Source organism: Sinohyriopsis cumingii, chromosome 6, assembly GCF_028554795.1.
Source record: "Sinohyriopsis cumingii isolate HCF-2022 chromosome 6, ASM2855479v2, whole genome shotgun sequence".
Lineage (NCBI taxonomy): Eukaryota > Metazoa > Mollusca > Bivalvia > Unionida > Unionidae > Sinohyriopsis > Sinohyriopsis cumingii.
The window spans coordinates 6,968,214-6,981,718 of NC_142966.1; the positions used below are offsets into that span (position 1 = coordinate 6,968,214).

The following is a 13,505-nucleotide window of genomic DNA, read 5'->3' on the forward strand; positions in this document are numbered from 1 at the left end:
CGATGATAACAACATCGACGATGACAACCCGCCATAATTATGACCACGATGATGATAATGACGATGGGGATCATGTTAATAGGTACGACAAGTTTGAAAGACGAGTTGTTGGTCGTGATAGGTATGACAAATTAGAAAGACGAGTTGTTGGTCGTGGTAGGTATGACAAATTTGAAAGATGAGTTGTTGGTCGTGGTAGGTATGACAAGTTTGAAAGACGAGCTTTTGGTCGTGGTAGGTACGACAAGTTTGAAAGAAGAGTTGTTTGTCGTGGTAGGTGTCACAAGTTTGAAAGACGAGTTGTTGGTCGTGGTAGGTATGACAAATTTGAAAGACGAGTTGTTGGTCGTGGTAGGTATGACAAGTTTGAAAGACGAGTTGTTGGTCGTGGTAGGTATGACAAGTTTGAAAGACAAGATATTGGTGACCTAATGGAAAGAGTTCACATGTTTAACTTTCTGCCAACAGAGTTAAGTCTAGATTTTCTTTTATCTCCCTTCGGATAAAACTAGACACTCGTGTCAGAAGGGCGGCATCTAATACGATATAGATAAATGGAAAGAACAACATATCGGGATGGTAAAAATCGGAAACAATTAAATTGAACGAACAACATATTTTTGCAATAAGAGTAAAATAAAGCTATATGGAACGAACAACATACTTGTCCCATTGAACTCGTCTGCCAAATTAAGTTATGTTTAATCAGGTAAAAAAACGTTGTTTAGCGATGTCATGGACGAATTCATTAAAATCGTGGAAAGTACACTTTTGCGTATTATTGTTTTCAAATTTAAAGTATAAAAGTCCATAACATTTGAATCGTAACGGTGGATTAATGCTGACTTCTGCATATTCCGGAAACGAATATCGTAAGTTCATCATTCTCCACGGTAGCGATTCGATTTTATCTTTCCCGTGATAAAGTTTTAACTAACGCCCATCTCGCTCGGGTACACGAATAACCATGCATGATGATAACATTATAGAAATGCAAACTACCTCAGCAGAAAAAGATTGTAGCATTTCTTTTTACATAAAGTAGTGAATATCATCGACTATTTTTCTCTACACACGGATGGATTAACCAGCGTAGTTCTAAGTCATCTATATGGGATGGTCATGTCATGACAAAATGAATGTGACTGTTATTTTATTACTTAGATAGAGGTGGAAGGAAGAAGATACAGTAAATAAAAATTATATATTTGAAATTCATCGTAAGAAAAGTACAAGATGGAACCTGGACTGACGAATTGGGTCGACATCCTTATTCTAGTATTGTATTTTGTTTTCGTCATGGCCATCGGACTCTGGGTAGGTTCCAAATAAATGAATGGATGTATGGATTGTTGGGTTGATGGATGATGATGAATGGATGTACGGATGGATGGAGGGATGAACAGGCCCGGCCCTAGGATGTGCGGGACTCAAGGCAGCAAGCGATTAACGCGGGGCCCCAAGCAAAAATAATTGCACTGCGGAGTTGATTTCCCGATAGCGAGGGGCCCATGATGGTTGCCTCGTTCGCCTTGCCCTAGGGCCGGGCCTGTGGATGGATGGATGAATGTATGTATGGATTGTTGAATTGATGGATGGATGATGAATGGATAAAAGCAGATTATATTATGACTGAAGTGACGGAGAGAAATACAAAGGAAATAAGATATGAACGCCAAGCTTAAAATGAAGGACTTAATGATAAACGAGACAATGAATGCGTTCTAAAATTGTATAACAGGCAGTTTTTACACAGTAAAAGACGCGTTCTTAAACTGTGCAAAATGAAATCTATAAGAAATATAGCATGCCCAAGAATCCCAGGAGGACAATCTTTTCTCTTGTTATAAAGATGTTAGGTTTGACTTTATAGCGAAGGAATGCAATTAAGTATTGGAGCAATATCATTCAAACGACGCATAGTAATTTTTAGTGTACAATTGATTATTTCACAAAAAGTCTTAATTCAGATAGTATATACATGATGGAGCTTATAGGTAAAGGTTGACAAATGGGTTTGTATTAGGTATTGGTTGATTCGTTAGTTAGTGAAATACCTTGCTTGTAACAATATCGTAGGATCTACAGCAGATCGTGTAACAATATAGTTTAATCGTGCATTAATTTTGATACAAAGGTGCCTTAAGAATGAAAGAGAAGATTTAAGAATGAGAGAGAAGAATTAAAACGAACAAAAAAATTAGGAAGGTAGGAAGGTAGCTAGCTAGATTGATGGATGGGCGGACTGACGGATAGATGGATGGATGGATGGATGGATGGATAGATAGATAGATAGATAGATAGATAGATAGATAGATAGATGACTGGTTGGAATCAGATGTACATTCTTATACTTAAATGGAAATCTGGTTTTGATCTTGATAAATGTATCTTACACACATTATATACCAGTATATAAATAAAAAATGGACGCATACTATTGCAATGAATTTTAATATCAGTAAGATTTTTCTGGATTTGTTTCTTAATTTTACTCAGGCTTCATGCAGGAAAGGTAGCGAGACAGTGAAAGGATATTTCCTTGCGGGACGAGATATGGTTTGGCTTCCGGTAAGTGACATCATGCATGTAATATTTTATCAGTAAGAGAATTTATTTCACTTGTAACACGTATAATACTTATCAAAATCACATTTGACGTATAAGGAGCCTAATGCCTTGTTTAAATAATTGCTTATAGAAGTTATTTCGGTTATAAAGTACCATACATTTTGCATATTGCTTATATCCTATGTTCCAGTAAAATATCTCTCATGTGTTATGTATCATATATCTCATTTGTTCTCTATCATAATCTCGTGTTTTATGTATCATACATTTGATGTGTTATGCATCATACGTCTGATGTATTATGTTTCATACATCTGATGTGTTATGTATCATACATCTGATGTGTTATGTATCATACATCTGATGTGTTATGCATCATACATCTGATGTGTTATGTACAAAAACATCTGATGTGTTATGTACAAAAACATCTGATGTGATATGTATCAAACACATTACGTGTTATGTATCATACATCTGATGTGTTATGCATCATATATATGATGTGTTATTTATCATGATCTCATGGTTTATGTATCATAATCTGATGCGTTATGTATCATACATCTGATGGGTTATGTATCATACATCTAATGTATTATGCATCATACAAATGATGTGTTATGTATCATAAATCTGAAGTGTTACGTATAATACATCTGATGTGTTATGTATCATACATATGATGTGTCATGTATCATATACCTGATGTGTCATGTATCATACATCTGATGTGTTAATATCATACATATGATGTACTATGTATCACACATCGAATGTGTTATATATCTTACATCTGATATGTTATGCATCATATATGTGATGTGTTAACTATCATAATCTTATGTTTTATGTATCATATATCTGATGCGTTATGTATCATACATCTGATGTGTTAATATCATACATATGATGTACTATGTATCACACATCGAATGTGTTATATATCTTACATCTGATATGTTATGCATCATATATGCCATGTGTTAACTATCATAATTTTATGTTTTATGTATCATATATCTGATGTGTTATGTATCATACATCTGATGTGTTTTGTATCATACATCTGACGTGTTATGCAACATACATCTGATGTGTTATGCATCATACATCTGACGTGCTATGCATCATATATCTGATGTGTTATCGATCATAATCTCATGTTTTATGTATCATACATCTGATGTGTTATGCATCATACAACTGATGTGTTTTGTATCATAAATCTGATATGTTACGAAATAATACATCTGATGTGTTATGTATCATACATATGACGTGTTATGTATCACACATATGATGTGTCATGTATCATACATCTGATGTGTTATGTATCGTACATCTAATGTGTTATGTATCATACATCTGATGTGTTATGCATCGTATATGTGATGTGTTACCTATCATAATCTTATGTTTTTTGTATCATACATCTGATGTGTTATGTATCATACATCTGATGTGTTATGTATCGTACATCTAATGTGTTAATATAATACATCTGATGTGTTATGCATCATATATGCCATGTGTTAACTATCATAATCTTATATTTTATGTATCATACATCTGATGTGTTATGTATCATACATATGATGTGTTATTTATCATATATATGATGTGGTATGTATCATAGACCTGATGTGTTATGTATCATACATCTGATGTGTTACGTATCATACATCTCATGTGTTATGCATCATACATCTCATGTGTTATCTATCATAATCTCATGTGTTATGTATCATACATCTGATGTTTTATCTATCACAATCTCATGTTTTATGTATCATACATCAGATGTGTTATGTGTCATATATCTCACGTGTTATGTATCATACATATCATGTGTTATTATCATATAAATAACTTGTTTTGTTTACTGTACATGGAATATCATCATATTATACAATAATTTACCGGTACAATATCTTCAGTCAGTCATACAGTAATTTACCCATACAATATCTTCAGTCAGTCACGTAGTAATTCACCGATACAATATCTTCAGTCAGTCACGTAGTAATTTACCGATACAATATCTTCAGTCGGTCATACAGTAATTTACCGATACAATATCTTCAGTCAGTCACGTAGTAATTTACCGATACAATATCTTCAGTCAGTCATACAGTAATTTACCGATACAATATCTTCAGTCGGTCATACAGTAATTTACCGATACAATATCTTCAGTCAGTCATACAGTAATTTACCGATACAATATCGTCAGTCAGTCATACAGTAATTTACCGATACAATATCTTCAGTCTGTCATACAGTAATTTACCGATACAATATCTTCAGTCAGTCATACAGTAATTTACCGATACAATATCTTCAGTCAGTCACGTAGTAATTTACCGATACAATATCTTCAGTCGCTCATACAGTAATTTACCGATACAATATCTTCAGTCAGTCACGTAGTAATTTACCGATACAACATCTTCAGTCAATCATACAGTAATTTACCGATACCATATCTTCAGCCAGTCATACAGCTATTTACCGATACAATATCTTCAGTCGGTCATACAGTAATTTACCGATACAATATCTTCAGTCAGTCATACAGTAATTTACCGATACCATATCTTCAGCCAGTCATACAGCTATTTACCGATACAATATCTTCAGTCGGTCATACAGTAATTTACCGATACAATATCTTCAGTCAGTCATACAGTAATTTACCGATACAATATCTTCAGTCAGTCATACAGTAATTTACCGATACAATATCTTCAGTCGGTCATACAGTAATTTACCGATACAATATCTTCAGTCAGTCACGTAGTAATTTACCGATACAATATCTTCAGTCAGTCACGTAGTAATTTACCGATACAGTATCTTCAGTCAGTCACGTAGTAATTCACCGATACAATATCTTCAGTCAGTCACGTAGTAATTTACCGATACAATATCTTCAGTCGGTCATACAGTAATTTACCGATACAATATCTTCAGTCAGTCACGTAGTAATTTACCGATACAATATCTTCAGTCAGTCATACAGTAATTTACCGATACAATATCTTCAGTCTGTCATACAGTAATTTACCGATACAATATCTTCAGTCAGTCATACAGTAATTTACCGATACAATATCTTCAGTCAGTCACGTAGTAATTTACCGATACAATATCTTCAGTCGCTCATACAGTAATTTACCGATACAATATCTTCAGTCAGTCACGTAGTAATTTACCGATACAACATCTTCAGTCAATCATACAGTAATTTACCGATACCATATCTTCAGCCAGTCATACAGCTATTTACCGATACAATATCTTCAGTCGGTCATACAGTAATTTACCGATACAATATCTTCAGTCAGTCATACAGTAATTTACCGATACCATATCTTCAGCCAGTCATACAGCTATTTACCGATACAATATCTTCAGTCGGTCATACAGTAATTTACCGATACAATATCTTCAGTCAGTCATACAGTAATTTACCGATACAATATCTTCAGTCGGTCATACAGTAATTTACCGATACAATATCTTCAGTCGGTCATACAGTAATTTACCGATACAATATCTTCAGTCAGTCACGTAGTAATTTACCGATACAATATCTTCAGTCAGTCACGTAGTAATTTACCGATACAGTATCTTCAGTCAGTCACGTAGTAATTCACCGATACAATATCTTCAGTCAGTCACGTAGTAATTTACCGATACAATATCTTCAGTCAGTCACGTAGTAATTTACCGATACAATATCTTCAGTCGGTCATACAGTAATTTACCGATACAATATCTTCAGTCGGTCATACAGTAATTTACCGATACAATATCTTCAGTCAGTCATACAGTAATTTACCGATACAATATCTTCAGTCAGTCATACAGTAATTTACCGATACAATATCTTCAGTCAGTCACATAGTAATTTACCGATACAATATCTTCAGTCAGTCACGTAGTAATTTACCGATACAATATCTTCAGTCAGTCATACAGTAATTTACCGATACAATATCTTCAGTCAGTCATACAGTAATTTACCGATACAATATCTTCAGTCAGTCACGTAGTAATTTACCGATACAATATCTTCAGTCACTCACGTAGTAATTTACCGATACAATATCTTCAGTCAGTCACGTAGTAATTTACCGATACAATATCTTCAGTCGGTCATACAGTAATTTACCGATACAATATCTTCAGTCGATCATACAGTAATTTACTGATACATTATCTTGAGTCAGTCACGTAGTAATTTACCGATACAATATCTTCAGTCGGTCATACAGTAATTTACCGATACAATATCTTCAGTCGGTAATACAGTAATTTACCGATACAATATCTTCAGTCAGTCACGTAGTAATTTACCGATACAATATCTTCAGTCGGTCATACAGTAATTTACCGATACAATATCTTCAGTCAGTCAAGTAGTAATTTACCGATACAATATCTTCAGTCAGTCATACAGTAATTTACCGATACAATATCTTCAGTCGGTCATACAGTAATTTACCGATACAATATCTTCAGTCGGTCATACAGTAATTTACCGATACAATATCTTCAGTCAGTCATACAGTAATTTACCGATACAATATCTTCAGTCAGTCACATAGTAATTTACCGATACAATATCTTCAGTCAGTCACGTAGTAATTTACCGATACAATATCTTCAGTCAGTCATACAGTAATTTACCGATACAATATCTTCAGTCAGTCACGTAGTAATTTACCGATACAATATCTTCAGTCAGTCATACAGTAATTTACCGATACAATATCTTCAGTCGGTCATACAGTAATTTACCGATACAATATCTTCAGTCGGTCATACAGCAATTTACCGATACAATATCTTCAGTCGGTCATACAGTAATTGACCGATACAATATTTTCAGTCAGTCATACAGTAATTTACCGATACAATATCTTCAGTCTGTCATACAGTAATTTACCGATACAATATCTTCAGTCAGTCATACAGTAATTTACCGATACAATATCTTCAGTCAGTCACGTAGTAATTTACCGATACAATATCTTCAGTCGGTCATACAGTAATTTACCGATACAATATCTTCAGTCAGTCACGTAGTAATTTACCGATACAATATCTTCAGCCAGTCATACAGCTATTTACCGATACAATATCTTCAGTCGGTCATACAGTAATTTACCGATACAATATCTTCAGTCAGTCATTCAGTAATTTACCGATACCATATCTTCAGCCAGTCATACAGCTATTTACCGATACAATATCTTCAGTCGGTCATACAGTAATTTATCAATACAATATCTTCAGTCAGTCATACAGTAATTTACCGATACAATATCTTCAGTCGGTCATACAGTAATTTATCGATACAATATCTTCAGTCAGTCATACAGTAATTTACCGATACAATATCTTCAGTCAGTCATACAGTAATTTACCGATACAATATCTTCAGTCAGTCACATAGTAATTTACCGATACAATATCTTCAGTCAGTCACGTAGTAATTTACCGATACAATAGCTTCAGTCAGTCACGTAGTAATTTACCGATACAATATCTTCAGTCAGTCACGTAGTAATTTACCGATACAATATCTTCAGTCAGTCATACAGTAATTTACCGATATAATATCTTCAGTCAGTCATACAGTAATTTACCGATACAATATCTTCAGTCAGTCACGTAGTAATTTATCGATACAATATCTTCAGTCGGTCATACAGTAATTTACCGATACAATATCTTCAGTCAGTCATACAGTAATTTACCGATACCATATCTTCAGCCAGTCATACAGCTATTTTCCGATACAATATCTTCAGTCAGTCATACAGTAATTTACCGATATAATATCTTCAGTCAGTCATACAGTAATTTACCGATACAATATCTTCAGTCTATCATACAGTAATTTACCGATACAATATCATCAGTCAGTCACGTAGTAATTTACCGATACAATATCTTCAGTCAGTCATACAGTAATTTACCGATACCATATCTTCAGCCAGTCATACAGGTATTTTCCGATACAATATCTTCAGTCGGTCATACAGTAATTTACCGATACAATATCTTCAGTCAGTCATACAGTAATTTACCGATACAATATCTTCAGTCGGTCATAGAGTAATTTACCGATACAATATCTTCAATCAATCACGTAGTAATTTACCGATACAATAGCTTCAGTCAGTCACGTAGTAATTTACCGATACAATATCTTCAGTCAGTCACGTAGTAATTTACCGATACAATATCTTCAGTCAGTCATACAGTAATTTACCGATATAATATCTTCAGTCAGTCATACAGTAATTTACCGATACAATATCTTCAGTCAGTCACGTAGTAATTTATCGATACAATATCTTCAGTCGGTCATACAGTAATTTACCGATACAATATCTTCAGTCAGTCACGTAGTAATTTACCGATACAATATCTTCAGTCCGTCATACAGTAATTTACCGATACCATATCTTCAGCCAGTCATACAGCTATTCACCGATACAATATCTTCAGTCGGTCATACAGTAATTTACCGATACAATATCTTCAGTCAGTCATACAGTAATTTACCGATACAATATCTTCAGTCGGTCATACAGTAATTTACCGATACAATATCTTCAGTCAGTCACGTAGTAATTTACCGATACAATAGCTTCAGTCAGTCACGTAGTAATTTACCGTACAATATCTTCAGTCAGTCATACAGTAATTTACCGATACAATATCTTCAGTCGGTCATACAGTAATTTACCGATACAATATCTTCAGTCAGTCACGTAGTAATTTACCGATACAATATCTTCAGTCGGTCATACAGTTATTTACCGATACAATATCTTCAGTCAGTCAGGTAGTAATTTACTGATACAATATCTTCAGTCAGTCATACAGTAATTTATCGATACCATATCTTCAGCCAGTCATGCAGCTATTTTCCGATACAATATCTTCAGTCGGTCATACAGTAATTTACCGATACAATATCTTCAGTCAGTCATACAGTAATTTACCGATACAGTATCTTCAGTCGGTCATACAGTGATTTACCGATACAATATCTTCAGTCAGTCGCGTAGTAATTTACCGATACAATAGCTTCAGTCAGTCACGTAGTAATTTACCGATACAATATCTTCAGTCAGTCATAGAGTAATTTACCGATACAATATCTTCAGTCAGTAACGTAGTAATTTACCGATACAATATCTTCAGTCGGTCAGACAGTAATTTACCGATACCATATCTTCAGCCAGTCATACAGTGTCGACGTTAGTTTTACTCCTTCCTAACAGTGTCAGGAAAAAAAATGAAAAACAATTTTCGTGAATTGACCTGCAAGCATATAGAAAACCAATTTCATGGACATTTAGTGACGAGGAAAAAGATCGTAGTTCCTCCTTTGATCAATTACTTACTAATTTTGTACTTTTTGCAAAATAAATTTGATATAGTAAACTCGATTGAATGAAACCCTCATTTAAATTCAAAACAAAACGTTGTCAGTTTTGTGTTTAGTACATAGTGATAAGGCTAACCGTAATACAGTTTTCATGATAAGAAGATAAGAAAATTTGCCTTACTTTCTTCCTGACTAACGCTACATGTACATATCGGTGCCTACATGAATGTTCGGGTGTATTATGATAGAAAAAACAAACAAACAAACAATCAAAAACAAGTACGTGTGTCTGTGAAAATTAATAATCTTATTGTTTACCTGTAATCAACATCATACGCATATATTTTATTACCTGGAAGAGATTTAAGTTGGACAAATACTGAACCACAGGTGTGCATTATATAATCAGCATCCACATTACACTTCCTTTTACCAAAGCTAATACAGTACTGTACATGTAAGTGTTTAGCCCTGTTGTTTTCAAGCTGTTTGTGCTGCTGTGTATCGGTCAGTTTCATTTATTTGGAAAACAAAGTTAAGTTACGTTTTTGCCGTAACGAATATTTCTTTTGTCATATTCCCAAAATCTTTGCTATAATCCAATTTACTATTGCCTATTAACAAATTCCAATAAATACTTAAGCAACTTTAATCTGCCTACTACGTTAAATGAATACAATTTATCGAGATCTTTTGCAGTTAGTTATCAAGACTGATTTAGTTACAGATGATATTTAGTCTTTGTACAAATTTCCCTATAACATGATTGCAACTCATATAAAATGAATTACAACTATGAAGAGAATAAGTCAGTATTTCTTTGATACATTGAAAAAAGTATCTATAATTTTTGGCTTGGATTCTGTGAGTAGCTAATTCTCAAAAATTATTGGTACTGCCTGCCTTTCTGTTTTCCCTTTTCTATATATATGTAAAAGAATATATTACTTCAATTAGATGCTTATATATTTCGCTAAGATTATTAATGTTTTGCTGAACTAATAAAATGATAAATATTATATTTTCTAGATCGGGTTTTCTCTTTTCGCAAGTAATATTGGCAGCGAACACTTTGTAGGGCTTGCTGGAAGCGGAGCCAGTTCCGGTATTGCCGTGGTCGCATTTGAATGGGGCGTAAGTACACGCTGAATCAAAGTGTTTTATTTTGCTTACCAGTTTTTTAGACGAACAAAAATAATATCAGATATTCTATCAGGACATTCATTGCTTTACGAAGGGTGATAATATGAATGATGTAATAAAATCGAGCAATTTTATTTAGCAATCCTGTTTCGTTACCAAGTGCAGAATACTAGTGCTGCAGACATGCTCTTTTCTTTTACAAAACATTGCAAGATATGTTCTTTAAGTTCTGTGAAAAAAATCTGATTCGATCTCAATACCTGATATTTGGTATATAGTTAAAAGGATGCCATAATTATTCACTAGACTGTACATACCAAATACAATACCGAACGAAGACTGTACAAAACAAAGACTATACCGAACGAAGACTGTACAAAACAAAGACTCTACCGAACGAAGACTGTACATAACAAAGATTATACCGAACGAAAACTGTACAGAACAAAGACTATACCGAACGAAGACTGTACAGAACAAAGACTATACCGAACGAAGACGGTACAGAACAAAGACTATACCGAACGAAGACTGTACAGAGCAAAGACTATACCGAACGAAGACTGTACGAAGAATATGCCGTTTTATTGTTTTACTCCACTTATCAGCTTAGGTAAATAAGGGTTTTATTATAGCACTATATACCAGAGGTGCTTACCATTTTATTGAAGCAAACACAAATATTTTTTTAAAATATTAGATAAAATAGAAATATATATTGTTTTGAATGATATCTTCTCTTTTCAGGGAGTATTGCTGTTACTATTGTTGGGCTGGGTGTTTCTACCAATTTATTTAATATCTGGGGTAAGTTATCTTGACATGTGGGTGAGAGTGGGTGAGGGAGGTGTCTGATATGTGTGGCATGGTGGGTTAAGGAGTTGTCATGACATATGTTGAGTAGTGGGTGAGGGAGTTGTGTTGACATGTGTTGTGTGGTGGGTGAGGGAGTTGTCTTTGGCTGCGCAGTGTGGGTGGGTTAGGGAGTTGTCTGGAGTAGGGTGGGTGAGGGAGTTGTTTTGACCTGTGGTATTTTAAGGAGTTGTGTTTGCATGTGGGGAGGGGTGGAGGTTGGTGAGAGTCTGATTATTTAAAATAATAATGCATTAACAACAAATTGATCCCACACTGTGGATTTGTACATGACAATAAATCGATCACACACTGTGGATTTCTACATGACAACAAATCGATCCCACACTGTGGATTTCTACATGACAACAAATTGATCCCACACTGTGGATTTCTACATGACAACAAATTGATCCCACACTGTGGACTTGTACATGACAACAAATTGATCACACACTATGGATTTGTACATGACAACAAATTGATCCGACACTGTGGACTTGTACATGACAACAAATTGATCACACACTGTGGATTTGTACATGACATCAAATTGATCCCACACTGTGAATTTGTACATGACAACAAATCGATCACACACTGTGGATTTCTACATGACAACAAATCGATCCCACACTGTGGACTTGTACATGACAACAAATTGATCACACACTATGGATTTGTACATGACAACAAATTGATCCGACACTGTGGACTTGTACATGACAACAAATTAATCCCACACTGTGGATTTGTACATGACAACAAATTGATCCCACACTGTGTATTTGTACATGACAACAAATTGATCGCACACTGTGTATTTGTACATGACAACAAATCGATCCCACACTGTGGATTTGTACATGACAACAAATTGATCACACACTGAGGATTTGTACATGACAACGAATCGATCACACACTGTGGATTTGTACATGACAACAAATGGATCACGCATTGTTTTTTTGTACATGACAAGAAATTGATCACACACTGTGGATTTATACATGACAACAAATTGATCACACACTGTATATTTGTACATGACAACAAATTGATCCCACACTGTGGATTTGTACATAACAACAAATTGATCACACTGTGGATTTATAAATTAGATCTTGTTCAAGTCATGAGGAAAATTAAATCAAAGTTTATTTAAAACTGTTCTCTCTTTATTTCTATGCGAGGAATACGATAATGTATATATATATATATATATATATATATATATATATATATATATATATATATATATATATATATATATATATATATATATATATATATATATTATGTGCGTGTGTAAGTATATATGTGTGTATGTGTGTCCGTGGCATAATACAGGCAAGCGTCAGAATGTCGTGCAATTCTTATTACAACATTTAGGCTAAAGCCAACAAATTCTGTAATATGACCTTTTCATGTGGATAACAGTTGTGGAATCTGCATCCGCCCTATATTGATAAGGTGTGGTGTGGTGGTTGAAGAATGTAAGAGCGTGGTGCAAAATTGAATC

General features: G+C 34.2%; 1 protein-coding gene across 2 annotated transcripts in view; it reads left to right on the plus strand.

The window, feature by feature from the left end:
- Window positions 1–978: 978 nt before the first annotated feature.
- Window positions 979–13,505, plus strand: part of LOC149796323 (sodium/glucose cotransporter 4-like) — a 46,619-nt gene continuing 34,092 nt past the window's right edge. For both annotated transcript variants that reach the window (XM_089960978.1, XM_089960977.1), the window contains exons 1-4: window positions 979–1,317; window positions 2,500–2,571; window positions 11,018–11,122; window positions 11,879–11,938. In XM_089960978.1, coding sequence (XP_089817104.1) covers window positions 1,237–1,317; window positions 2,500–2,571; window positions 11,018–11,122; window positions 11,879–11,938 — 318 coding nt within the window. In that variant the 5' untranslated portion in view covers window positions 979–1,236. The remainder of the gene's footprint in view (window positions 1,318–2,499; window positions 2,572–11,017; window positions 11,123–11,878; window positions 11,939–13,505) is intronic.